Source organism: Nomascus leucogenys, chromosome 17 (genome assembly GCF_006542625.1).
Source record: "Nomascus leucogenys isolate Asia chromosome 17, Asia_NLE_v1, whole genome shotgun sequence".
In the NCBI taxonomy this organism is placed as follows: Eukaryota; Metazoa; Chordata; class Mammalia; order Primates; family Hylobatidae; genus Nomascus; species Nomascus leucogenys.
This window is the reverse complement of record NC_044397.1, coordinates 2,612,464-2,640,357: the sequence shown is the minus strand read 5'-3', so window position 1 is coordinate 2,640,357 and position 27,894 is coordinate 2,612,464. Positions and strand designations below refer to the sequence as shown.

The following is a 27,894-nucleotide window of genomic DNA, read 5'->3' as shown; positions in this document are numbered from 1 at the left end:
CTCCTGCCAACCCATGTTAGATTGTAGTATGTTAGGCCATCAAGATTTGGGGCTGTTTGTTATTGCAGTCAGCCCACACAGACAAGCCCAGTGGCATATGTCCCTGAGCTTATCTAGGGGCAGGGCCAGTTAGTCCAGGCAGAGGGGCTGCTGAAGGTTTCCTCTATGTAAGGGCAATTAAGTAAATGAGGTTCCTCACTCTGGGCCCATCTCCTCCTTTCCTACTTCCTTCACCTTACTCAATGGATCACAGGGTCAGAAAAATGATTCTGGATCTGTGCAGCCGTGGCTTCTGGGCCAGGGGAGTAGATTCGTTTGTTTTTGTCCATCTGGCCCCAGCTTTCCCCACTTGTCTGCCTTTTTCTCTGGAGGAAAGGTGGGGAGCTGGGGAGGAGGTGTTATGACAGAGCCCACACTGCCCCTTCACAGAATTGAAGCTCTTGTGGGTAAAGAGGAAAAGTACCAAATTTCACACTTTTGGAAATCAAATGAAAAAGAAGTGTCACACGAGGCCTTCTCACTGTCACCTTTCAGCACCTCCAGCATGACTGAGAAACCTACTGAGACCAAAATGAGAAATGAAACCAGCGTTAACCCTTGTCAGAAATAAGAGGTTTCCTCAGACTAGCATGTTGACTGGCCCAAGCAGCCTCCTTCCCAGAAACTGTCCCAGCTGTTCCCCTCATTGCCCCTCAGACCTTCATGGGGAGGAAAAGAGGTCAGCCAGGCACCCGAATTTTCTCTGAAAAGAATGGCCCTGGAGCCAGGAGTGGGGAGGCTGCTGCTGGCTTTCAGGGACAAGGATTAGCACCAGTGCTGAGTACAGCTGCCTCAGAGTCCCCCCAGTAAGGAAGGAGGAGCTCTAGGGCAGGCAGGATCCCAGGCAACAGGCTGACCCTTGTCTCTGAGCCTTCTGGGTCTCTCTTTCACTCACCACACTCAGGTTAGACAAAATTAGCTCCCCTGGTTCCACATAAAGGGAATTTGATAACTCACTCATTCTCCTCTCCTAAATAAAAGAAAACACACAGGAAATGGAAAATCTGAATGTTTCTGGGCCAACTCCTCTTAACAGCGAGCACCACCATGCCTTTGTTCTCCGAGTGTGGGCTCAGTGGTCATCTCCAGCCACCTTGGACCTTACGAGTCACACCCGGGATCCAGCTGGAGGTGCAGCCATCTAGGACTGAGCCTGCAGGTGTCTCCTACCCCTCCACAGGCTCACAGCCCCGAAGGTTTCATTCTCGTCTCGGGTCATTTCCCTCAGTCCCATCTGACTTGTGATGTGGCAACACGTCCGAATTTAAAACTGGCCTATGGTTGAGGGAAGCTCGGAATTTCCCTCTGTTGTTCTGGTCTGACCTCTAGACCTGGCCTCAAGTGGATGTACGGCTTTGCCCAGCAGGTGTCATTTTTCAAGGACCCAGTTGCAAAGCCAGCTCAAGTCACTGCCTTCTCCGTTCTGAAAGCCCTCACCTCCAATGCACTCGGTGATGCTCTGGTTTCTGGCTCATTTGCCAAATGGGATAGCAAACAAAGCCGATGAGCCTACCCAGTACCTAATAGCTCAGATGTCTAATCCCCCACCTTTCAGGCACTCTCAGGGGGGTTCCTAAGGGAAGTGGGATCACAGAATTAATTCCAAGCATGGCAGTTTTGTGATACAAAAATGCACAAACAGTTTTCCGATGATGCCAGAGAAACTTAGGGCCCTGGAATGGAGAGGCTCTGGCAGCTCAGCTGTGGCTGGGGTCCTGGCTATGGTCAGCATCAAGACTGAGACTCCAGATCTTGAGGACACAAATCTAGGACAAGGAGTGGGGCTCCATCACCAAGTCACCTTGCCAGGTCAAGGACATGAAGATCAAATCCCTGAAGGTCTATCTCTTCTCTCTGCCCATCAAGGAGTTTGAGGTCACTGACTTCCTCCTGGGGGTGCCCCTCAAGGACAAGGTTCTGAAGCTCATGTTTGTACAAAAGCAGCCCAAGGCTGGCCGTTGGATCAGGTTCAAAGTGATTGTCACCATAACGGACTGCAATGATAATGTCAGTCTGGGTGTTGAGTGGCCCAAGAAGTTACTCATTGCTGTCTGCAGGACCATCATCCTGCCATGCTCTCCATCATCCTGGTGTAGGGTGACTACCAGGGACAAGATCAGCAAACCCCACACAGTGCTCTGCATGGTGGCACAATGCTGCCAGCTCTGTGCCTTTGATGCCACATCCAAGATTTACAGAGCTAACTTCTGGAAAGAGACTGTTCCCCAAATCTCCCTATTGTGAATACAATGACGCACACCATAGCATCCAGGAATGGCCACCACATGGTGCCTTTACACAGGAAAAATCTGTGAATAAACCTGAAAGCAAGCCAACAAAAAACCCCACAAACATACAGTATGGGAATAACTGTGGGGTAGGCTTTCTCGCAGGCTCCCTGTCACCGCGTGGTTTAGGGGAAAGGCCCTGGTCAGGGTGCTGGAAAATCTGAGTTCTCATCCTGGTCTTCTGCTATTCTCCTTTGTCCCCTAAGGCAGAGCACCTTAACTTTCTGAGTCTTAGTTTTCTCATCTGTATGATAAGCCCTGCTAGTGCCTACTTACATGATCGTTGTTAATATCAAATGTGATAGTGCACATAAAAGAACATAGGAAATTGCAAAATGCCATCTAGATATAAGGAAATCAGGGTGATGCTCACAACATTTGTTCGCCTCCATGGTGATGTGTGTCCTGTGCTGCAGCCACACCGAACTCTTTCTCCTGGTTTAAGCTCTGCCCGCCTTTGTGCAGCTCTGGCCTCAGCTCCTGCTGTCTCTCCTGGAGTGCTCTGCTCCCTTATTTCCTTTGGTCAAATCCCATCCATCCTTCATGGCTCCACCTGAATTCTACTTTCTCCAAAGACCTTCCTTGATCCTTCAAAAGAAAGTCAAGCCTCTATCCTCTGCAATCCCATGTCACTTCATCTTCAGGGCAATGACCACTTTCTGCCTTACATGATGGCTGTTCATGTGTAGTTTATGTTCTCTGCTGTCTTGCCTGTCTGGGGGCAGGGTCCACGCCTTGGTAGTTCTTGCAGCTCTCCTAAGGGTGCGTACAGAGCTGACGGTGCACAAGAGGCACACAGCACCATTCCATCTTGTTGCAATGAATGGGAAAGGACCTCGAGAGGTGATCAATGCCTTCAGGGCCTGGAGGCAGAAGATGAGCAGTCAGGCTCCAGGGATCGGGTCTCTAAACATTTTTTGACATAGAAGCCCAATTTCAAAGCCTAGTAGTTTTAGATTATATTTGCATTTGGAGGCTTTTAAAGTACCAAAACTTTAGATTTATATCTTCATGAACAGATGTGGAAGGGAAAATCAATTCCTCACAGGAATGGCTTATTCATTTTTATCTCAGTGCTGAATATTATGCACCAAGTGGCAAATTAATACATAAATTGACCAGAGATATATACACCATAGAATAGTGCCCTGATGAGAATGGAGTGAGGAGTGGTCTGAGCTCCACGTGGCTGGGTGTGGCAGATGTCTGCCCATTATGTGTCAGTCAAGTCGGAGTTTCCCAAAAAGATGTTGGAAGCAAAGGCAACTCTGAGTGTTAGAAAAACCCAGACTATTCCTCAAGAAGAAGGGCAATGCTCACACACGTCATTTAGGGGGACATGTGGTATGGTATGCGAAGCTGGTGCCATCTTGCCTCTCCAGGGCTGTTAGAAGGATGTCATGAGAAAAAGGCATGGCGGCCCCCTGGCCCTTTCCCACGTGTGCCCTCTGCTTCCCCCAGTGAGCACGTCCCTCCTCCAGGACAGGAGGAAGAGAACGGAGAAACATCACAGATTGGCCCTGAGAGAGGTAACTTCTGGGGCTGGTGGGGCCCCCCTGCTCTTGCCTGGCGTGGCTCCCAGAGTGAGTGATGTGAGCAAATGAAGTGTGAACACAACCTCCCTCCTCCCTCCTGCAGGCATCAGCCCCAGCCCTCCCAGGAGCCCTAGGGCAGAATGGACAGGTAGGCATGAGGGGCGGGACAGGGCCTGATGAGAAGTCACTTGCTCAACCTCTGGGCCAGCTGTCCCACAGCCAAGTGTTCCATGGGCAGAGGAGGGCCCTGAGGGGAATGCAGGATCCAGGGCCCACCAGGGAACTCCACAGTGGGCTGCTGGTGGCCGAGGACTGGTATGGGCTTCCAGAGAAAGCAGACCAGGCAGAAAGGGCAAGTCTACTCTAAAAAATTCCATAAACATGGAAAAAAACTAAAAGTGACTGCTTTCCCCAAGAGAGGGGATGACACATAATAGACAAAGCTTCTGACGTAGTCTAGCTAAAAGCCAAAGAGCTAGTTATCAGCTCTGGAGGGAGCGGGGTTGGGGAGAGAGAGAGGGGCAGACACACACACTCATACAGGAGACACACAGAGACAGAGAGAGAGACAGAGAGAGAGAGGGAGAGGCAGGAGGAGGGGGAAGAGCATTTTCTATTTGTCTCATTCAGTTTCTTATCATGAAGGGACACCGGATGTCCTTTAGGGGGACAATAGAAGAGGAACAATGGAAAGGAAAGTGTTTGCATAATCAGGAAGGACCACACAGAAACCACAAATGACAGATAGGTGTCCTTATCCCCCAGACACAGGTTGACATCCCTGCTCACATGTCTGAGGAGGCTGAGGTTCCAGTGACAGAAACGCCGATGGATTTGTCATCTAGGAGATGGGGACAGAGCCCTCGCATTCATAGCCCCCCATCTTGAAGAAGCTGGGAAGATGCGGGGAAATCAAGCATCAAATCCCTGCACCAGGTGAGGTGGGGATTTTGCCTGGAAATAGAGGAGGTGCTTTAATGAACCAGTCACGTCCTGGGTGAGGATGAGAGGAGAGGCGGCTCTGTCAGGAGAAACAGGGAGCTGCCGGCACAGCACATGTGTGAAGAGGAATTTCCACACTCCCTGAGGACACCTGTTCAGTCAAAGCAGCTTATAAAGAAACAACGGTAACACTGTCACCCTGTCACATCCCACATTCCCAAGAAGGGTGATCTTGCAAGCCCCAGAGGGCTGGAAGCAACTGTGAGCTCCTCCTCTCCAGTTTGTTTTTGGGGAGAATGGAATGGGTTAGGGTAATCTTCTATAAGCCAACAGCTTCTGTAAGGAATTGGTATTGATTCAGGGTAGACAGAACAGCTTCGTTTCTTAAGCATTACTCCAAAGTATTTATGTTCATCTTAGAAGGTTGGATGTAAATCAAGACTTGAGTGTTCAAAACCTCGGTTCTTATCTGCAGTCAAAGCCAGATGCTGGAAGATAGAAACGACAGAGTTGACTAGCTTTTTTGCAACTGCTCAAGACACAAAAGTAATTTTTCGAAGGCAAAATACAGCTCTATCCCTCAAAAGTTGCGAGGAAATTCATGACTCTGAGAAAAACAGCAAAGTAAAAGGAGACTTTCAGGTTTCAGTTGTCTTTGTGCTTGGAGGTCTCTTCAGAACCTATCCGGTTACTGTGCTCAGTCTAGGGTCTCCCTCAGCCAGGGACCCCCTCTTTCCCTGCCTCTCAGAGAGGACAGAAGCCACATGTCCCTCTGGTGTCTTGCCCACCATTTCAGACATTCTGAAAAGCTCTCTACATTTCAGGGATACGGAGTCTGCACGCAGGTGTCAAAAACACTCTTGATTTCAGTTGTTAAGATCCTCTGAGGAAAGCATAAAGAGGAAGCAAGGAAAAGTATGTTCATGATTTGTTTTTAAATTAAAGGAGGTGGGGAAAGAAGATGAGAAGAGCGTGGAGGAAGAAAGGCAGGACACGGACGCCTTCAGGTCCCAGGCTGTCCTCCCCAGCTGCCAGAAGTGCTGGCTCACAGCTGCCTGGCCGTCTCAGCCCCTGTGCCCCCCACCCCATGCTGCACATCCCTGCTCCATAGCTCCAGGGGTGGCTGAGGCCTTCACTGTGATTGCATCGCAGCCCAACCTCTCCCTCTGCCCTGTCCTGCCTCCTTCACTCGCCAGTGAGTGATGCTCCTAAAAGCCGTTTCCAGGAAACCTCCTGCACGTACAGCTCCATCTCAGAGGCTTTTTCCAGAGAGCCTCACCTAAGACAGGGAGGGAGGGAGGGGGGAGGGGACAAGGCTTTTAGTGTTTTTAATGAGTAGATAATTTTTTATCGAATACTGAAAAGGCACACAAGCCAACGTGTTTGTCACAGCCCTGGAAAACCCTTGGTGTCTTCATTCATTCAATATTAGTGCATATTTCTGGATGTATGCTATATATCCCAACTATACCTAGAGTGTTGTCATGTGGCATCTTTTTATATCTAAAGTAGGATTATTTTTCTAAAACCTTAAAAAAAGACAACGTTGGAGATTCTATTAGATACCCTGGATTAAGTCACTGAGTTACTTTAACTACGAATTTTTTTTTTTTTTTTTGGCATTTTAAGTGGAAACAATCTCCATAGTTCCTTAACTATTTTTCTTCATTTAGGATAGTGTATTATTTTTTACACTTTTGCTCCCATTTATCCCTTGCTGAATTGTGTTCTTGAAAATAACATTTTAGTTATCTTTTCTTCTTTTTCATGTGGACAAGGTAGCAGCCCTGCACGGGCCCTGTGTCTCAGGACTAAACCCCATGTCTTCTCACTTGGAGTTTAGGGCAAAATTCTCCAGCCATGCTCCTTCTGGTTACCATGCAATGCAACTACTGGTATAGAATATTCAAGAAAGCCCAGAAAAAGCACGTTAAAATGAACCAACTAATTCTCTTCAAAATCCATGAATTTTAAATATACATTTATTTGCATATCACACGAATGCTGATATTTGCCTTATAATCTCTCTTCTATGCGCATTTTTCTGTCCATTTAGATAATGAAAGCTGTTCAAATTAACAAGTCAGAGAAACATAGATAATATTATTTTCTATACACAATTATGAATTTTAATGGTTCATGCCTTTGGACTGTGGCTTTTTAAAAACCCAGTATTGTCTTACAAAGTACATCAGAAGCCCTAAGCCTATGTTCATCCCAGCTCTGTCACTCACTAGCTGTGAGAACTTGGGCAAGTTGTTTAGCTTCTCTGTGCCTCAGTTTCCTAATCTGTGAAATGGAGATAATAATATCAGTATCAATTTCATGGGGTTGGTGCAAGGATTACATAAATTAATTCCCATCAAGTGCTTGGACCAATGCCTGGCATACAGGTACACTACAGTATTACTAATTCACGGGCCTCGCTGGGAGCAACGGTGAGCACACAGATCTTTAAGTCTCTCTTCAGAGACCCTGGCAGCTATTTATAAGCACAGGGCTAGCAAAATACCTCTTTTCCCCAAATTTTAACGATACAGGAAACATCCAGCTAGACTCCCCAGTCTATAAACTGCCTTATCTTTAGACCCTTTCTATCCTTCATCTCAGCTCAGTTTCTGAGTCCCCAAATTTTACCTCCATACCGTCTTTCAAATGCCTTACTTTGCTTCCGTTCTAATTGTCATCTCTGTAATTCCAACACTCATTTTCTCGATTTGGTCTAGAAGCCTTCTAATTGTTATTCTTGGAAAAACTATCATGACATCCAGGGGTTTCGACTATCCATTTGCCTTCAATTGTTTTAGCAGCTGGACAGGGCTATCAATAAAACATGTGTGTTTGATTTTGGAACATGCAGCTTGGTTTGCTATAATGTCATGGTGTTTAACTTTCTCTGTGTCCACCCAGACTGACAGGTGCTTCCAAATTCTAGCCTCAGTTCAGGAGGACATTCTTTCTCGAGAATGCCATCCTTACTTGAGTGTGTGTATTGGCCAAGGAAAGTGCTGAAACACTTGAGCCAGGGGCTTGGCTACTTTATTTTTAAAACTGCCTTAATTTTTTTTAAAGTTCTATGGTTTTGACACTGAATCAATATCAGGAAAATACCAGAGGCCACTGCTACAATTTGCATTTCATAATGTGTTTTCTACTGTTTGAAAGTATACTAGACTGTGACAGAGTTTTCTCTGGGGTCTTTTCTGTAAACCTTACCTGGGCTATTGCTTGGTTGCCTGGTGTTGTCATCAGCATCTCTGATCAAGGTGGCAGAAGGATGAGAGGGAAACAAGGCAACTTGAAACATTCCCTCCTTCAGAATAGACAGAAGGAATGAAGCTCGTGCATTTAGCTGTGGGCAGGCACAAGGATTCTAGATGAGAAGACTGGTAGAGACACTTCTTCACTGTCCTGAAGCCGCATGAGCATTCGGTATAGGACCCCATCTGTTTTGTTAAATTGACAATTTCCTTTAGCAGGAAATCAAGGTTCAAACTGAGTTTTAGACTAGCTACAGAATAAGAAATAGCTTCACTTTTTAAAGACTTTGCTTTTTAAGACATTCAGCATGTAACCTAATTTCATTTGATAGGGTTTGTTTTTCCCTTCTCCATTTGCTGCCTAGAAATGTGTTTCATTATCTCCTGCAGAATTGGAGTTGGGAGGGAGAGCTGGAGAGTCTAAGTTCTCTGGGCCTCAAAAGCAGTAAAAATTAAAATAAAACAACATAAAATAAAATTAAAATAAATCACAAGAACGGCCATCCCAGTGGACTTTCTGTCTTAAACACTGCATACTGAACAGCTGTACTACTGAGGAGTACTGGCTGGATCTCTTCAGTTTCCATTTCAGAAGCACAGAGAGAATACCAAACTCAAAAGAACAAAAGATAACACATTAGCACAAACAGAGACGTGACTAGATTTTATTCAAGGGAAATTGGTACCTACCTGAGGGAAAAGTTTACAACTACTAGGCTCTTTTTAGGATGTCACATATCAACACTTTCAAATTTTTAAAATTCAGAGCTTCCAAAGTGTTCTAACATCCAAACAGGGTTTTATCTTTAAAAAGTAATTATAATGAAATATGATTTCCCAGAATAAAAAGCATTCATTTAGAGTGATCTTTTTGAATCTTGATATGTGAGGAAAACACACACTAGCAATTTTAGAACATCAACTTTTTAATGTAGAAAGAGTAATTAAGTAATTACTGGGGAGAAAAGACACGCACATCACTGAGTCCCTCAATAGCACAGGCTGTCTATGTGGGTTCTGGTGCCCTCAGCAGATGGAAATGAACTTACTTGATGTCACACAAAAGGGCCACTCCTCTCAGGATCCAGTGATCCGGGGACAACACTGTTCGCAAATATACCACAGTGATGAAGGTCAAATCAGTTCGCCTGGGTGTCTTGTAAATAGGACACACATACAGCTTGGGGTCCTTGGGTGCCGTGGAGTTAATGGCAAAGATGTGCAGCACGGGTAACTGTGCGAAGAGTACCTTGGGGGTGGATTCCGTGAGCTTCCCATTCCGTCTGTCCCAGGCTGCTCCATCCATGTAGAGCCCATAAATATACACACCTTCCTGGAAGAGTCAAGCATAAGGTAATAGGATTTATTTTTTAAACTAGGTGCTGCAAAATTAGTCATAAAGGCTGTCAGTTTGGAAATAAAACACACACCAGTCTTAAAACACTACCAGAGGGAGAAAGCACCACCGGACACATTGCATTCGTGAAATACGGAGCCCAGTTTTCTCCTGCAGCCTGTGCTGAGGCTATGAGTGCTGTAGAAATGCTCGTGTTTGTTATTAAAGTGTGGGGGTGGCCTCCCTGAGCAACAAGCTTAGCCGGTAGCACCAGATCACCTCTACAGGAAGGTGAAAGTCTCTGAGAGGTCTGGTTTGAGTTGGTGGAAGGTGGGAGCATGGAACAGGATCTGGAGCTGCTGTCATGTGGGATCTCGGCCTGCCCCTGGCCAAGCCAACCTGTGTCTCAACTTCATCTCAGTCACAGGATGAAGTGAGGTTTCCACAGCCAGGCCCAGCTAGTGGGAGAGTCAGAGCGCCCCCAGAGGCCAGGTATGGTAGAGCCAGGGGAATCACGGCAGGGGCAGCATCTGGCCACCCTCCCCAGTGTCTCTCTTATACAATAGGCCCTACCCTGGGGGTCCTCATCATTAAATCAGGGAGGTAAGATGCATAGGTGCAGAAAAATTTTTTAAAGATATGAATTGAATAGCAGCACACACTTGTTACTGGTAGTGCCTGGTGAACTGTTCTGGGGGTGAGAGCGGTGACTTCTGAGGCAAGGTCCCAGTGGCTGGAGTGCTGAGGGGCCTCTGTAGAGGTGATGGCCTTGACGGGCCTTGATGGGCTTGAAGCAGGGGGCTGTGTTTGGAAAGACAGAGGAGAAAGCATAGGCATCACAGGCAGAAGTAACACTACGAAGAAAGGCAGGGCGGCCCAGAAAAGCCCCAGTATTTCCTTTATCAGAGGGCTCAATGGTTGTAAAAGAAGTTAGGGCTTGACCGTGGAAGGATCTGGGTGCTAAGCTGAAGAGTTTAAACTGGATCCTGTAGGCAGTGGGCAGCCACAGAACACATATTCACCAAAAAAAGAAAGGCTGAAGGAGAATCACGGGGAGGCTCCGACAATCATGCCAGCTCACCAAATAGATAAATGTAGAGGATGGTGACTGTTTTTCCACCTCCAGTGAGGATCGGATCAGGGAAGTAAATGCTGATTAGAATGAAAGACAGTAAGATTCGTTGCAGAGTGTTTTCTGGAATCCCCCTGTATGGGATCACTGTGTGAGGACCATGTTTTTTGAACCAAAAACGGAGGCACATGATTTGACAGTAAAACCATGGGCAGTCCCAGAAAATCAGGACATATGGTTACCATCATTAACTCAGTGGGTGACAATCAACTACATGAATAATGGGACCACTTAAAAGCCATCGTATGGTAAATTGTATCCCTCTCCAGGGTGCTCAGAACTTTAAAAAGTCAGTGAGAAGGTGTGGTAGATAGAATAGTGTCACCCAAAACTTCATGTCCACCCAGAACCTTGGAATGTAATTATTTGGAAATAGGGACTTTGCACACATTGTTTGGATAAGGACATACTGAATTAAGGTAGGTCCTAAATCCAATGTGACTGGTAACTTTATAAGAAGAGGAGAGGACACAGAGATATATATACTTATACAGATGAATGTGAGAATGGAGGCAGAGATTGTGATGATGAAGGAAAGCCAAAGATTGTCAGCAACCACCAGAGGCTAAGAGAGAAGCTTAGAACAAGATTTTCCCTTGGGGCCTCCAGTCGAAACCAACCCTACCCTGATTTGACTTCTGGCCTCCTAAGCAGTGAGAGAATAGATCTCTGTTGTTTTTAGCCACCCAGGGTAATGATACTCTGTTATGACAGCCTTTGGAAAGGAACACAGATTTTGATTCCAGGAAGCAGGATGCTGGGGTAACATATGCCTACAGATGTGGAAGGAATTCTGGAAATGCATAATGGGGAGAGGCTGGAGGAATTTTGAAACTGCCTAAAAGAGATTGTTGGTGGGAACCTGGAGGTTAAGGTGCTTCTGGTGAGGCCTCAGACAGGAATGAGGAAGATAATACTGGAAACTGAAGGAAAGGCAGCCCTCGTTATAAGGTGGCAGGGAACTTGGCTAGAACCTGGAAATCATCTTGTCCAGCCCCCTTACTTGACAAATGAGGGAATGAAAATCAGAGAAAAGGAAAGGGAGACTGATTTATTGAGAGTATACATGGGGTCCAGCACCACACCTGAATGATCACATTTAAATCTTCACAACTACCATTTTTTAAAATTTATTTATTTATTTGAGACAGAGTCTCGCCCTGTCACCCAGGCTGGGGCGCAGTGGCGGGATCTCAGTTCACTGCAACCTCTGCCTCCTGTATTCAAGTGATCCTTCCACGTCAGCCTCCAAAGTAGCTGGGACATTACAGGTGCCCGCCACCACCCCGGGCTAAGTTTTGTATTTTTAGTAGAGACGGGTTTCACCATGTTGGCCAGGCTGGTCTCGAACTCCTGACCTCAAGTGATCCTCCTGCCTCGGCCTCCCAAAGTGCTGGGATTACAGGCGTAAGCCACCATGCCTGGCCACAACTCCTTTAATAAGGTTGAATTATCATGCTCATTTTGCAGATGAAGATGTGAAGACTCAAAAAAGTTAAAGAATTTGCCCACAGTCATTGAGCAGATCAGCATCCAGGAAGTGGGGGCTCTTCCCCCAGCCATGTTCCTTTCCACTCAAAGGGGACACCCCTGGAAATGGCCCCTGGCTCCAACCTGCTAGTCCCCTTCATCTCTGCTGCCCTCAGCACTGCTCTGCTGCCTACAATAGAATCTGTGAGTAGCCCACAGCAGTAGCTGGAGATGTGTAGAAAAGCCTTATTTATTTATTTATTAAGACTAGGTCTCACTCTGTCACCCAGGCTGGAGTCTGGTGGTGTGATCACTGCTTACTGCAGCCTCAACCTCCAGGGCTCAAGCAATCCTCCCACCTCAGCCTCCCAAGTAGCTGGGACTACAGATGTGTGCCATCACGACGGGCTAGTTTTTTTTTGTTTGTTTGTTTGTTTTTGGTAGAGACAGGGTCTCCCTGTGTTGCCTAGGCTGGTCTTGAACTCCTGGGCTCAAGTGATCCTCCTGCCTCAGCCTCCCAAAGTGCTAGGATTATAGGCATGAGCCACCGCACCTGGCCAAAAAGCCTTTTTAGCAAACACAAGTATAACTTGTAATTTTGTAGAAATGTAGTCTATGGAGTTCTAAGAGCTCATTAGACCTTGTCATTAATCTTCCACTCTGGCAGATGGGGGAGGCTTTGGCACTGATGTCTTCTGGTTATGACGGAGGGAACCCTCACTGCAAAGAAAATGGACCTAACCAAGGCACTCACAGCTCAGTTTTAAGCAGAACTTGAAATTTCGGCTCTGGCTCCAGAACAGTCCCTGCTATTGCCCAGCAATGCCTACCCCAGGGGGTGACGTGATCTCCTCCTTGGTCTGTCTCAGAACTTCATTGTGGATGGTCACAGTGTCCAGTGCCCAGCCTTTGTGGGCACGGGTCACTTCTTGCCTCATTGCTGTGAGGAAGCCTTAAAGAAAAAAAGAAGAGATGTTGACGCCTTGTTGCAATCTGCTTTAAAAACAATCTGCTTTAAAAACAATGTTAAGTGCTACTTGCTTATCAATCTCCAAACTACACATCCATCTCAAAAGGAGTTGAGGGCAAACCCCAGGGGAGACATTTCTCTCAGTGTTTCGTTTCTGTGGGGACCCGCAATGAGCTAAATCTTTCTCGCCTGCTGACAGCAGGAAAGCAGTACCGTTTATACTTCAAACTGGGCCTTGGTTTGAAACTCTCCTGAGATTTCAGCTGCTCAAGTCTTAAAGGCTTGTAACCCAGTTCTAGCTCATAGTCTCTATTTGAAAATATAATATCGAGGAATAAGATCGGAATGGTGAAATATTCTGAGAATAGCATTCCAATTAGACTTGAATCAAACCATTATCAAGCTTCTATTTGCTATAATGGAACAATTTCATTTAGTCTAGGGAAATAAGGCATAATGCCAAAATAGAAAACCTGACTTCCAATTTGACCAAACAAAGCAATCACCCTGGAAAGGAAAGCTACATATTTTAATGTGCATAATACAGTGATTTTAAGACAATATGCGGTTCCGTACACTGTGGCTTTTCTTTAAAGTTAATATTTGCAAATCATGCCATTCAATTCAATAAGATAAGCCTTTCTTGGAGAGTAACAATCAATGTTAGAAAAAAATACCCTAAACTTCAAACTGGACTTCAAAACCTTAAGAAAACATATTTATGATCTACATATTTTATTTTGGCCTCCATGTAAATATTAAAAATCATAAAGCTCTCCAATGAGTAAAATTTTATAATGCGCGTGTTCCTGCTACTCCTAGATTAGTGAGCTCTGAGAACCAAACCAGCATATGCCAATGTATGCACAAAACAACACAAAAGTGAACATTTTATCAGGTTGGAATGGGAGTTGGGGGAGGGGAGAGTTGCAAGGCATAATTATAAGCACTGAGTCGAGATCCCTTGGAGTTGGAAAGAAAGAACAGGTCCTAGCCTGGCTTTACTGAGTCAAGTTCTCCCCATTATTAAATGAGACACTTGGAGAGGCACTCATATGGTCATGCTTTCATTCCTCTGTCAAATCTTGCTGAAGTGTCCACCATGTACCAAGCCCTGTACTATGTGGGATGACCACAAAGATGAAGAGGCCATCCATGAGGCCCACATTCAAGGAGCTCAGTCCAGAGGGAGTGTGGGGGAGGCTGGACGTTGACGCAATGTTGTCATTATGAACAAAGGTGTGAACAAAGTTAACTACTCGGGAAGACAACTCAGGGAAAGCGTTAATTGAGAAGATGAAGTGGCAGGTGACTCTTGAGAGCTGCATAGGAGTTTGCCAGATGGAGCAATTCTAGGTAAAGGAACAGCACACACACACACACACATGGATGGCTGAGACAGCGTGGAGTCAGTGACAGCAGATAAGGTTAGAACGAAGATAGAGGAGTGATTTTTCTAGGTCAGAGTTTGGACTTAAGTCTGTGGATGGAGAGAAGCCACTCAAAGTTTAAATAAAAATTCAAATGGTTTGGCTTTATTTGCATCTTGACACGTTTACTCGGAGCGCCCACTAAAATAGGATTAGGTGTGGTAAAGAAGGGCCTTTGCATTAACCCAAAAGAAGAGTTGACCAATCAACCAAAGCAGCTGAGTGAAGGACTTTTATAGAAGATTCTTATAAAGCTATAGTTTCATGAAACCGAGTGCCTAGTAGGAGAGACTGGTTTTATGATACAAAATGTTAAGCATAGGAGGCAGGAAATGTAGTGGAAGTTTGCCTGGCAGCAGTGGCTGGTCAATGCCTGTGCTCTATGTGGAGTCACCTGAGGGGATTTGATTAGCATGTGATTATGTTGACTTCCTTTTTTTATTATTTTAGATACAAGGTTTTGCTATGTTACTCAGGCTGGTCTCAAACTCTTGGGCTCAAGTGATCTTCCCACCTCAGCCTCTGGAGTAGCTGGGATTACAGATGCGAGCCACTGTGCCAGGCAACTTCCATTTTAAACATCGAGGCGCCCATACTTTAGCAGTAAAACATGTGGTGTGTTTTCCAGTCAATGGTATATATGACCAGAATAATAAAACCCAATTCTCCATTCTAAGGCACTCCATGAAAATGTGATTTTCACCATTCCACATTCAGTGTGCATCCATGTATTAGACACTGTATATCCTAGTAGGGTTTTGTGGACTTGGAATTAAATCAACCCTATTTTATGATATTTTAAGATTCATTACTGATCTACGAATCTACAAGGTCATACATAATGTACAAGGCATGAATCCTGGTCTTAACCATCCATTTGCACAAGTTGAATAATTACATTTTCCTATAACATTTAAAGTTCCAGCTAAGCTGCAAATTTGACCTCACTCCTTGTGGCACTCAAGACAATGTCATAGGTGCCGGAGGAGGATAGAGCTGGATTCTCGCTTATTTAGCACATCTGCTTCAAAGACTTCAGCCATCATCAGAGCTCTGAAAAACTCTTGTGCGAATAAGGAGACATCATTTCTTATCTTCTCCCTAAGGGGGACAGGCGCTCCCTAATGGGAATGATGTTGGCCAGCTGACTTCAGCCACAAGTCTCCTAATGCGTAGGAATGCCAGGAGGTGGACTCTAGAACACACTTATGTTACCTTGTACTATTAAGAACGGAAAATGTTAAATATATTTGCAGCCTGAGAGTGGAGATAGGAAACGTTAACGGGCCATTCCCATGTTCAGAGAACGTAGAGAAGATACATGTCCTTTCAAATCTTGATCGTTTTGTTTCTGCTTCCTAAAGACAGCATGATCCTTGCGGCACTCAAAGGGTAGCAAATCCAATGAACTGTTCATTATTGAATTTAAAAAATGAATGGCCATCTTTCTTGTAGACTGATAACAAGTCTAATGGAATGAAAAGCTGATTTTTTGAAGCCTGTATAATTTTTAAAGACTATTGACATATTTTTCTTTATAAGAGCTTGAAAGCAGTACTTTTGTTTTGGCACAATTTAGTTTTTTGTTTATTTGTTTTGTTTTGTTTGTTTTTTAGATGGAGCCTCGCTCTGTCACCCAGGCTGGAGTGCAATGGTGCGATCTCCACTCACTGCAAGCTCCACCTCCCGGGTTCACACCACTCTCCTGCCTCAGCCTCCCCAGTAGCTGGGACTACAGGCACCCGCCACCATGCCCAGCTAATTTTTTGTATTTTTTAGTAGAGACAGGGTTTCACTGTGTTAGCCAGGATGGTCTCGATCTCCTGACCTCGTGATCCACCTGCCTCGGCCTCCCAAAGTGCTGGGATTACAGGGGTGAGCCACTGAGCCCCTGGCTGGCATAATTTAGTTTTAATAACTCCTACACCAAATTTCAATCACCAGTGGTGGAAAAATGATTCCTATGTTCATATGTTTAACTCCAAAGGGAGAAACAAAAAGTTGGGGAAAATCTTCAACAATAGTAACCTTTTATTTTTCATGAGATTAAACCACCCAAATGAAAACAGATGATTTGATTATTTAAACATCTGAGTTACATGTGGTCTAAATCAGATGCTTAAAAAAAAATTCTTCCCACTCAAACCCATAAAGCATAATAAAATTCTTAAAACACTTGTCAAGCTTGTTCTTTTTAAAAAACTCACAAGTTTGAAACATGTATCTAAAATACAATTTATAAAATGCTTAATCTGCCGATTCTGGAGCCCACAGTGCAGGGTGGGGTGGGGGTAGGCAGCTGCCCACTACATCAGCAGAGCAAGACTGCAGGGGTGTAGCCCTCCCTCCCAGGCCCTTCTGTTCAGACACCCAAGGGGAACATGTGCACCCCTGGGATCACACGACCAGAAAACAAGACCCCAGAGGTTTCTTGAGTCTCTGCTTACCAGAGAAGCTGAGTGCAGCCCTGCCAGCCCATCCCTGAGCAGGGCACCCCCAGATGGGACAAAGCAAGGTATGGCTCGACTGGGCAGGGCAGGGCTGGGCAGGCAGGTGGGCTCTGGAAGGAGAGGATGGTAGCAGACAGGGTGTTGCCTCCTGCCTGCAGGTAGGGAGCACCCTGATTGAGTGGGCTGAGAAGGGTTGTTCACCAAGCCTGGACCCCCCAGCTCCGTTGGTTATAGACTGATATCAGAGTAGTGGCTCATGGGAAGCAGTTAGCTGGAAAGTCTGAGGTCTGGTCTATAGGGTCAGGGAGGAGCTGGGGGAAGAGGACAGTACCGTGAAGGCAGATAAAAAGGTAGCAGCCTCAGATTTCTGCAACCCCCTGGGGTTTGCCAACCCAAAGCCTGCAGCTTACTTTATAAAGAGAAGAAAAAAAAGCACTTAATGAAAGTTATAGACAGCTACACCCCACTTACCCCCACACACAAAATCCAAATGATTTTTTCATCTCCCCTCCGGACTCCTCCCAATACAATACAGTTTCCTGTTTTCTTTCTTTTTAAAAATTCCCTTTTAAGCTAGGATTCTACTTTGGAAACTCAGGTCTAAAGTGACACTTGTTATGTGTGTATTCCTATAATAGTAGTAATCCAACAGTTCAACACACTCACGGCTGTTGCTTGACTTGTGCAATCAGCTGGCTTAAAGAGAGCTGGAGTGCTTTAAATATCATTTCATACAAGGTCTTAGAAAAGATGAAAGAAATAACTAATCAGGAAGATTGCTCTTCTCAAATTTATAAGGAGTTGGTTGGCATTTGGTAATGATTTATACTAAAAATAAGCAACATTTTCTTTTCTTTAATAAATGAACTGGTCCTTATGCAATAGGCCTTAGGCTGTGCAGTATTTCCTGCCTAATCAGTTACTAAGCTTCCCAGTAGCATCTTTGAAGATGAGGAGAAATGATGTTCCTGCCACGAGTTTACGACAGGCAGTTTTTCCCCCAAATGAGAAGTAAATGTAGTTCATTGGTAAATTGAACAAAAGGTCAGAAATCATTAAACGAAGATAGGGTTGGTCAACCCCATTGAATAAAAATGCACCAAGCACCTTTCCCGGTTCTTTGCTGTAAGGCAGAGACCTTAAACTGCTGAAAATTAGAGACACCCAGGAATCTTCTAAAACTCCCAATTCCCAAGTCACAGCTCAGATCAATACAATCAGAATCTCTGGAGGTGGAACCCAGGCACCAGCTCTGTTTTAAGGCAGGGCTTCTCAGACCTTAATGTTCATGGGAATCACCTGAGGAGGGGGATGTACTAAACGTGCACGTTCTGATTCAGTAGGTAGATCAAGAGTGGGGCCTGAAATTCTGCATTTCAATCAAGCTCGCAGGTGATACAGATGCTGCTGGCTGGTGGACCACAGACTGGGTAGCAAAGGTCCAAGGTCAAGGTTCTTCACTCATTAGAATGACCAAGGAAGCTTTTCAGAAAATTTATTGCCACCAACAGTGTGACAGCATTCCTATTTCTCCACAGCCATTGTGAAAGACAGTGTGGCAATTCCTCAAGGATCTAGAACCAGAAATACCATTTGACCCAGCAATCCCATTACTAGGTATATACACAAAGGAATACAAATCATTCTGCTTTAAGACACATGGACACGTATGTTTATTGCAGCACTACTTATAATAGCAAAGACATGGAACCAATCCAAATGTCCATCAATGATAGACTAGATAAAGAAAATGTGGTACATATACACCATGGAATACCATGCAGCCATAAAAAGGAATGAGATCATGTCCTTTGCAGGGACATGAATGAAGCTGGAAGCCATCATCCTCGGCAAACTAACACAGGAATAGAAAACCAAACACCACATGTTCTCACTCACAAGTGAGAGTTGGACATTGAGAACACATGGACACAGGGAGGGGAACACACACACTGAGGCCTATTGGTGCGGGAAGGGGAGGGAGAGCATTAAGACAAATAGCTGATGCATGCGGGGCTTAAAACCTAGATGATAGGTGCAGCAAACCACCATGACACACATATACTTATGTAACAAACCTGCACGTTCTGCACATGTATCCCAGAACTCAAAGTAAAATAAAACAGAAAAGAAAAGAAAACTGATTGTGTGGACTCTAGAGGGCTCAGCCCTAGAGATTCTGATATACTTGTTCTGGGGCCCCAGGCAGTAGTATGTGTTAAAAGCTCCCCAGGTGATTTTACTGTGGAGGCACGTGTGAGAACCACTGCCCTGTAAAAAGCTCTGCAGACAAGTCATCGACAGTCACTGATCCACAGTTGTTTTAAGAGCAAGTTTGACAAGTGGGAAGAGTACAGGCACAATATTAAGAAGACTGTCAGTAGCACAAGTGACTCTTTCCAGGGCCCCTTGAGACACACACCTTCTCTGAAATGACTAATCCAGGACATAATTGGCTCCAGTAAAACTTCAGCATAAACGGGAGAGTTGGTACTACCTGTCTTAGCAAGGCTGGGATCAGCTAAACTCATTTAAAAATGTAATTCCTGCCCTGAACTATCTTTTCCTTGAGCTAGTTTATGCTTCCCTTCCCTTTAACCAACCTCCCACTTCTCCCCTCTCTCCCAAACCTTTCCACTGTTCCCTCCTTGACAAACTCTCATATTTTCCACCTTTTCACAGAATGTTCTTTCCACCTTCCGCCAGGTTGCCCTGGCTCAACCCTAAAGACCTTGCCCTTCCCAACTGTTCCTCCACCCTTTATGGGAATTTCTGCTGCACTGACAACCACAGCCTCTGGCCACATGTCCCTCCTCTCATTGTCCTTGCCATATACCCATCTGCTGCGGCTCATTAGGCACTCTGACAACACCTGGGTCTCTCCAGTACCCCATTCAGCATCTGACCTCTCAGACCTTTGGCCTCATCATTTTTTATGACCTTCTCCTCAACTCCATCCCTTTTCTTCATTTCCTTCCCTGTTTAGTTCAGATCCATCCTTTTCATCTCCTGCCTGGCAAAACCGCAATCCCAGATGAATCCATATGTCCCCCCTCTCTCACATCTATACCAGGCTGCTGAATGAAACTAGAAACCATCACACAGCCACCATCACTACAGTTCACCATCAAGAGCCTCAACAGAATTCTCAAGACCACTTATCAGTCCTTCCCTGTCCCCCTCATCTGCCCTCTTTCTCAAACTTCTGCCACTCTTTTAAAAATCTCTCCACCAACACCTTCTTGCTTTCAAGAGGGCCTCACCTCCAGCTTCAGACAGAGAGTAGAAAGCATCAGATGGGAATGCCCTTAACTTCTTGCCAGCAAGCCTACCTATGCTCCATCACCATGAGCATCTATGCCCTTTCCTTCCTTATTACTCTTGTTGCAGTGTGCAAGGTGCCGCCTGCCTGGAGCACACTTCTCCACGTGTGAGTGCTGTGTCCACCTCCTCCTGCCTCTTTTACCTCCTCCCTGGGATTGTTGAGCTCTCTCTCCCTCCCTCATCCCTCCCACAACCCCCTTTCTATCTTTCTCTCTCCTTCCCACCGGTATTTGAACAGGTTTAAGCCTCTCCTATCACTAAAAGAGAAAGAAAGAAAACTTTTTATTCTTATACCTACTCCTCCAACTTGCTTCTCCTCCTCCCAGCCAAATGTCTTGAGAGAATTATCCATGTTATCCATACTCACCCCATCTCCATTTCCTCGTTTCACTCACACACGCCCAAATCAGACTCCTGCACCTCCCCACCTATTCCACTGAGACTTCTGCCAAAGGTCTTCTTGTTGAAAAATCCATCTGGCCATTTTTGGCCCATCTTACTTGCCGTCTTGGAGCACCTGCCACTACTTACTTACTACTCTCCTTCTCCTTGCCTTCCATGACACCATGCTGTCCTGGTTTCCCTCTTCTACACTTTTTGACATGAGGAGTCCATTCACAAGAATCCAGGTAACCTGGAGGATGGTGCACAAGGACATTCAGCAGAATCCTGGCAAGGATGACTCAGGAGGAAGATGGGCAGATCACGGCTCTGGTGACCTTCGCAGGAGGATGAAATTCCTACTTGGCAGGTGAAAGTGAGGAATGAGCATGCTACAGTGGGACATTAGATGAGCCAGTCATAGGCTGAGGTCATCAACGAGGGGGCCGAGGCCAACGACAGAAGTTGCCAAGAAGAGCACACAAAGTGAGCTCTGAGGTAGGAAGAGATCAGAGGAGGGGCATGGATGGAAACCAAGGCATGAGAGTTTTCAGAGTTGGCATTCTAGCTCTAATCAAGGGCAATGATGTCATCAGGGAGGTCGTTAGATATGAGGGCCGTGGAGAGAGCAGTTTCAGTACAGTGATGGAGCCTGGCCAGATTACAAAGGACTGGGTGGTTGCTAAGGAAGGTAAACACATGCAAAGACTTGAATTACAACAGATGTGGTTGTGTCTAAGGCCAGTGCGTAAAAGCTGCTCACACAAAAAGTCAAGGAGGATGGGTTGTTATTCACTCAGAGGCATTTCTATAGTTCTGTGATTTGGGGACAGGGCAGGTTAGTGCTATCACTCACGTTGAAGTTTAGGACCTAGAGGTCCGCTCACCTAGATTTCCCAAGATGTTTAAGGGTAGCTCTCATTCATCAAACAGTGGCACTGGGGCATGCTTAGAATTGCTATTAGATTAGAAGCTATCCCCAAGTCCCTTCCAATCCTAAAGTTCCATTAGTCCTTGGCACACTTTCCCACCTCCACAAACAGCAGACTTCTATAACTCTTCAAGACAAGCATTCGGAGATTGTAGCTAGTTGATGATGTTTCCCTGAAAACACACACACAGGCAAAAAGTTGTAGATTATTTTTACAGAAATGCAAGATAACAGGACAAAAATGATCCATCTCTTTGATCCAGCAGAATTGCCTCTAACTGAAAAATCTTGATTTGCATTATGGAAGAAGTTGTCACTGATATCTGACACAACAGACTGGTATGGCTTGCCAAGACACTGAGAAAAAAATAACAGAAAAAAGTGGGCACAGTTTGGCATCTAAATGGCATCAAGCTCCAGATTGAGCTAAACATTTGGAAAATAACAGGACTGCATGGTTCAATCTACTACAGAGGTGTGAGACCTGGGGAACACACTCAGCCTCTGCCTCCATTTCATTAGCAGCCCCTGTGAGTCATAGCTAACATCAAATGGCAAAGCATGGCTATCAATTAAGATGTTCTGAAAGGCAGTCAATACCCTGGCCTGAAGTCAGGCTCATTACAACTATATTCTTTGGGTTTAAACACATCCCCACACACAGCACAGACATGTACACACACTTGCAAGCTCATGCACCAGAATCTAAATCACATTACATGACGCACTGAAAAGGCACACCTATGAGAAAAACAGACCAGGGCCATCCTTTGCGACCCCCGAGAAAAACAATCTTAAATAATATGGGAAGATGTGCACCAACAACTGCTGGGAAAACCCAGTGGAGCACAAGGTTCTCCTGGCCCGAGTAATCCGCCGGGAGACAAATCCACACACAGAAAAAAGCTGCACGTTGAAAAAACTATCACAGGGTCACAGATATAGAGAGCTTGACTATTTTAATCATCCAGTCTAATTGCCACATGGTTGAGCTCGTCAATTGCTACAGAAATGATTGTGAGGGGTGCTGAAAATGCCAGATGAGCTCCACGGTGGCTGACTCAGCCTCTTCAAATATGACAGACAAAATATCAGGCCACCCATGTGGCAAACAGCAGTGCTACAAACAGCAGAAGCTCGGGTGCTGACAGGGGGCAAGCGAAGCACGTCACTTGTCCTTGAGATAGCATGGACCTCAAAGTCACTTAGGCCTATGGAGCAGTCACCAGACAGACAATGAGGGAAACACACTAAACAGCATCAGATGTCACATTACATTATAAAATTATAAACATTAGCAATCATACATGAATAAAGCCTTTGCAGGTGTTCTATATTCTTCTTTATGGTCCAGGTGATTCTGATTACTGTATATATATTTGTGATGAAGCTATGGCCTTTATGCAAACTGCATTGTGTTTTACTTAAATATGTAGAGTTTTTTTCTTTTTGGGGGGGGTGGGGGATGGAGTCTTGCTCTGTTGCCCAGGCTGGAATGCAGTGGCGCAATCTTGGCCCACTGCAAGCTCTGCCTCCCAGGTTCACACCGTTCTCCTACCTCAGCCTCCCGAGTAGCTGGGACTACAGGCGCCCGCCACTAAGCCTGGCTAATTTTTTGTATTTTTAGTAGAGACAGGGTTTCACCGTGTTAGCCAGGATGGTCTCGATCTCCTGACCTCGTGATCTGCCCGCCTCGGCCTCCCAAAGTGCTGGGATTACAGACGTGAGCCACCGTGCCTTGCCTATGTAGGGTTTTTTTAAAAAGCCATTTACTTAAATGTTTTGAACCAAAGAAAGAAATTATTTCATTGAAGAGGACTGAGTTAGAGGACATAAAACCCAGGAGATACATTCATGTTGGGAAATCAACTGTTGATGTCAAATAGTGTCCAGCAAGGCTTCCAGTTGGAAAGGACTCTATGTGTTTGCATGCTGCCTGGGAACATGTATGGAGTGGCTGTAATCTTTATTTGCCAGATTTGGCCAAGTGAGGTGGAACAGAAAGTAATTTGTCCCTCATGTCAAGAGAACAAAAAGAGAGCAGCGGAGTGATTAGTGTGCAGGAAGAGTTGACTTCCAGTCTTCTGTGTGACTAACAGAAAGCAGTCATGGATAAGGGTGTGTGTGCGCTTGTGTGTAAACGGTAGGATGTTTGAATAAGTTAAGGCTTTCCAAGACATGGAGAGACCTGAGAGAAAGAATCAAAGTCTAACTTGAAAGCAGAACTGAACAAAAGGGAAAAGATGAGTATTATTAACAAATGAAGGAAAGTAAGGCGTTAACTGAAATGTGATGTATTAGTCCATTTTCACGCTGCTATAAAGACATACCCAAAACTGGGTAATTTATGAAGGAATGAGGTTTAAATGGACTCAGTTCTGCATGGCTGGGGAATGCCTCAAGAAACTTACAATCATGGCAGAAGGGGAAGCAGTCATGTATTACATGGAGGCAGGAGAGAGAGAGTGAAGGAGGAACTGCCAAACACTTATTAAACCATCAGATCTCGTGAGAACTCACTCACTATCACAAAAGCAGCATAGGGAAAACCACCTCCATGATCCAATCACTGGGATTACAATTTGAGATGAGTTTTGGGTGGGGACACAGAGCCAAACCATATCATGTGAATCTACATTTGTATTTCTTTAAGTATTGCTCTGGTTTGTAACATTTCTTAACAAATATTAACAATTAAAGATTAGTTCACATTAACACTTTGCTTTTTTAAGTTATATTTTGAATGAAAAAAATCACTGAAAAAAATTATGTGCATTCATGTCTATGGAAAGCCAGGGATAAAACAACTCCATTCCCTTGGTTTCTAAATATCAAAGATACACTCAATAACCTCACACTTTTGGAAATCATTGGTCCTTACGCCTCTCCCAACTCCAAGTCTGCCAACACACCTCTCCAGTGCTCCCTGCCTCTCTGCCCTACCTGCCCCTCTCCCAACGCTCCCTGTCTTGTACCTTGCCTCCAGCCTACATTGTCCCTCGCTCTCTCAGAGACCCCCGTTTAATCACTCCATCAAATCTGTTCCCTCTTTGGCACATGGTTAAGGTCCCAGGCCCTCTTCCTTGGACCTGGCAAGAGTCTCATTGCACTGGGCCTCCATATTCCAGTCCATCACTTGCCTTCTCTTGGGATTACCTTCTGATATACAGCCCCAACCCCTGAGGCCCTGGAAGACTTTTCATACTCCGGCCTCATTCCCCACTACCCCCAGCCTTGCTCTTGAGCCCTGGCTACACTGGTCTCCCTGTTCCCCTGAACAAGACTTGTTTTTGCTCAGGCCTCTGCCTGGAAGGCACCCGCTCTTTTTTTGGCATCCCTGCTTCTGCAAACCCTACTCACTGCTTCCTGTGTGAAGCTCTTGGCAGAATTAATCTCTCTGTCCTCTGGGCTATCATGGCACTTAGTTCTCACACAGTGGGGCACTTATCACATTACATTAAGGTTGCTGATGTGTCTGCCTTACCAACCAGATTATAGGCTCCTTTAGGGCAGGAACCGGGTCTCAAATCTCTCTTCATTGAAAGTACCTAGCAGAGGGGCTGGCAAATGGGAGGTGGTCAAACAATCCTTATTAAGTTAAATGCTATTACTTCAGGCTCCTCAGCCAGGAATTACCTGGTGGCGACTTACTCAAATTGAGGCTCATACGGAGGAAAGAGACTCATAAGTAGACACACAAAATCTGAGACCCATAATAAAAAAATGTTCCTCTCCTAATTCAATGGAAATTCTGGGAGAAAAATAGATAAGTGAAATCTGGGGGCTGCCCTTCACAACTCTAAAGGCTACGGACTTTACAAAATACTATGTATAATTTGATATGTTCATAGAAATCATCATGGTTAGTGTTTCAAATTTAAACATTTTTAAGGTATTGGAAAATGCATACAGTGAATGAATGTATGTATACAATTAAATGCATATTTTTCACGTATAATGAAAAGTATGCATGAAAAGTATGATCAAAGTATGCCTTATACAAAAAAAAACCCTAAACAAATCATCAGTATACAGCAATATCAAGGAATTTGCACCAAGGGAATGCAGCCACATAACCAGTATCCAGATCTATAAACGAAACATTCCTGGGCCCCAGAAGTCCCTTATACCTTCTCTCTCTCTCTCTCTCTTTTTAGATAGGGTCTCACTCTGTTGCCTAGGCTGGAGTGCAGTGGTGCGATCACGGCTCACTGCAACCTTGATCTCCCAGGCTCAGGTGATCCTCCCACCTCAGCCTCCCAAGTAGCTGGGACTACAGGCACATGCCACCACACCCAGCTAATTTTCATATTTTTTGTAGAAACGGGGTTTTACCATGTTGCCCCACTGGTCTTAAACTCTTGGGCTCAAGCAATTTGCCCACCTTGGCCTCCCAAAGTGCTGGGATTACAGGCGTGAGCCACCGTGCCTGACCCTTTGTGTCTTTTTCTAATCACTGCCCTCCTTCTACAGTCATTATCCCTACTGTGAACACTATAGAGCCATTGTGCCTGTTCTTATTCTTTGTATAAATGGAACCACACTGCATGTAATGTTTTCTGTTTGGTTTCCTTTACTCAACATTATTTTATGAGATGCACCTATACTGCTACAAGAAGCAATAATTCATCCTAAATCTCTAAGTGTGAATGTTTCTAAAATTTTATTACAAATGGAGCCATAAGCTGCTGAACCATAAGGAATTCAACATTTGTTCATTTTCACCAAGAATTACTCGAAGTAAAACTATCCATATTTTAGTAAGACAAAAAGGTGTCATGTTTCTGAACCTTACAAACTCTATGACATCAAGCCATTAATTTTCTCAGTAAACATTTCTAGAAGGAAGGAATAAACGAAGCAGAATTATAAAGCACTCTTTCAGGAAAAAAGAAAAAACTGGAAAACTGAGTGGGGGAAGACCCCCCCTGAAGTTCTCTGAATACTTTTGTCACAGTCATTTTTGAAATCAATCTAATTTTCTAAACCCTGGAAACAATTTTTGCATCTTTTGGTGCCTCATTTTTGACATTTCACAAACATTTCAAAACTGTAAGTTAGAGAGAAACTTCTTTTTACTCTTTCATGTGTCCTAACCCCAGACTGATGGTTTGCTGAAGCTGGTGAAAAGAAAAAGGAAGAGTTTTGCCACCACATTGTAAAGAACTGACAAGAAGAGCTGCGGATTGGATTTGTAAAACAAACACAGAAGAATTATTTGTGTTCTTTCGCCTTTGAAAGGCTATGTGCAGCATCTAGCAAGCTACGGCTCCATATTGTTTTATATGGTATACATTTATCACATGACGCTACTATCCAACAACACACAAATTCCAAGTTTGCCAAATCTCCTATGAGCACATACCTTGGGGATTAAAGAAACCAGTCATCCAAAATACATTAGGCCTCCCTTCAAATATCCACGTAGAAAACTGAGCATTTCTTTCCAAAAGTTCAGTGAACCAGAAGCCCAGTGTGGATGAATCCCAAGACACTCTTTTCCAGAGCTGAGGTATACGAGCATCATACATGTTGTCCAGAGCATCTCTCAGGTTCTGGAGAAGAAAAAATTAAAACACATGAATAAGAAAATCAACAAAGAAGGAAATGCCTACTAATGTAATAACAGCTCACCTCACTCATAATGATTGTTCCTTCAATGGCCAATTTTAGATCACTCAGGCTACTGCGGAGTATTGAAATGACTCTTTGCATTCTGTCAATTTCTTGTCTAAGAAAGATGTTCATTGAATTAAGATGGCCCATCTTTATCAAACGAGATTTCACCTAAAACAAAGTAAACAATGCAATAAAGGAGATTTTCTCATCTGTCATTTCTCTTCCAATGACCTCTTCTTTCTCAATTCTTTTTCTTCCTCTAGATGTATCTCTACCAGCCCAAATGAACTCTAAAATATCTCTTGCAGAACCAAACTTGCCATTAAATTTTCCATTTCCTGGGTTTCCAAAACTACTGTTCAACTAAAATGATTTTTATTTCTTACTGATTGTACTTAGCTAATAATTGGAAATGTACTTTAAAGAGCTGAAATAAAATTGTACCTTTTTCTCCTTTCACATGATTAAGTGCTGGGTGTCAGTTAGATATTCTTTTTGCAATCTAACCTTCATAGGAGTACAGTGGAATTTTTTCTTCATTATGTTTGCAGAGTTATTAGAAATGTCATAGGAAGTTAATACAGCAAAAATCTTTACAGAGCCGTTACCAATAAATACGATTAGCTATAGTTTCCAAAGATCATTGTTGCCTTAGCAATGACAGCTAAAGAGAGCCTTTCCTAATCCAATCAATGAAAATATTTGATTTTGTGGGAGAGCCAGTTAAATATCTGTCATTTGTTCTTTTTGATGTATCACTTATTGACTATTTTGAAGAGATCAGCAC

At 44.5% G+C, this 27,894-nt stretch overlaps 1 protein-coding gene across 1 annotated transcript in view; it reads right to left on the bottom strand.

Moving 5' to 3' along the window:
* Window positions 1-8,711: 8,711 nt before the first annotated feature.
* Window positions 8,712-27,894, bottom strand: part of DNAH8 (dynein axonemal heavy chain 8) — a 317,387-nt gene continuing 298,204 nt past the window's right edge. The window contains exons 90-93 of the mRNA XM_030796747.1: window positions 27,123-27,275; window positions 26,854-27,043; window positions 12,833-12,954; window positions 8,712-9,397 (exon numbers count right to left, since the gene is read on the bottom strand). Of these exons, the coding sequence (XP_030652607.1) occupies window positions 9,110-9,397; window positions 12,833-12,954; window positions 26,854-27,043; window positions 27,123-27,275 (753 nt within the window). The 3' untranslated portion in view covers window positions 8,712-9,109. The remainder of the gene's footprint in view (window positions 9,398-12,832; window positions 12,955-26,853; window positions 27,044-27,122; window positions 27,276-27,894) is intronic.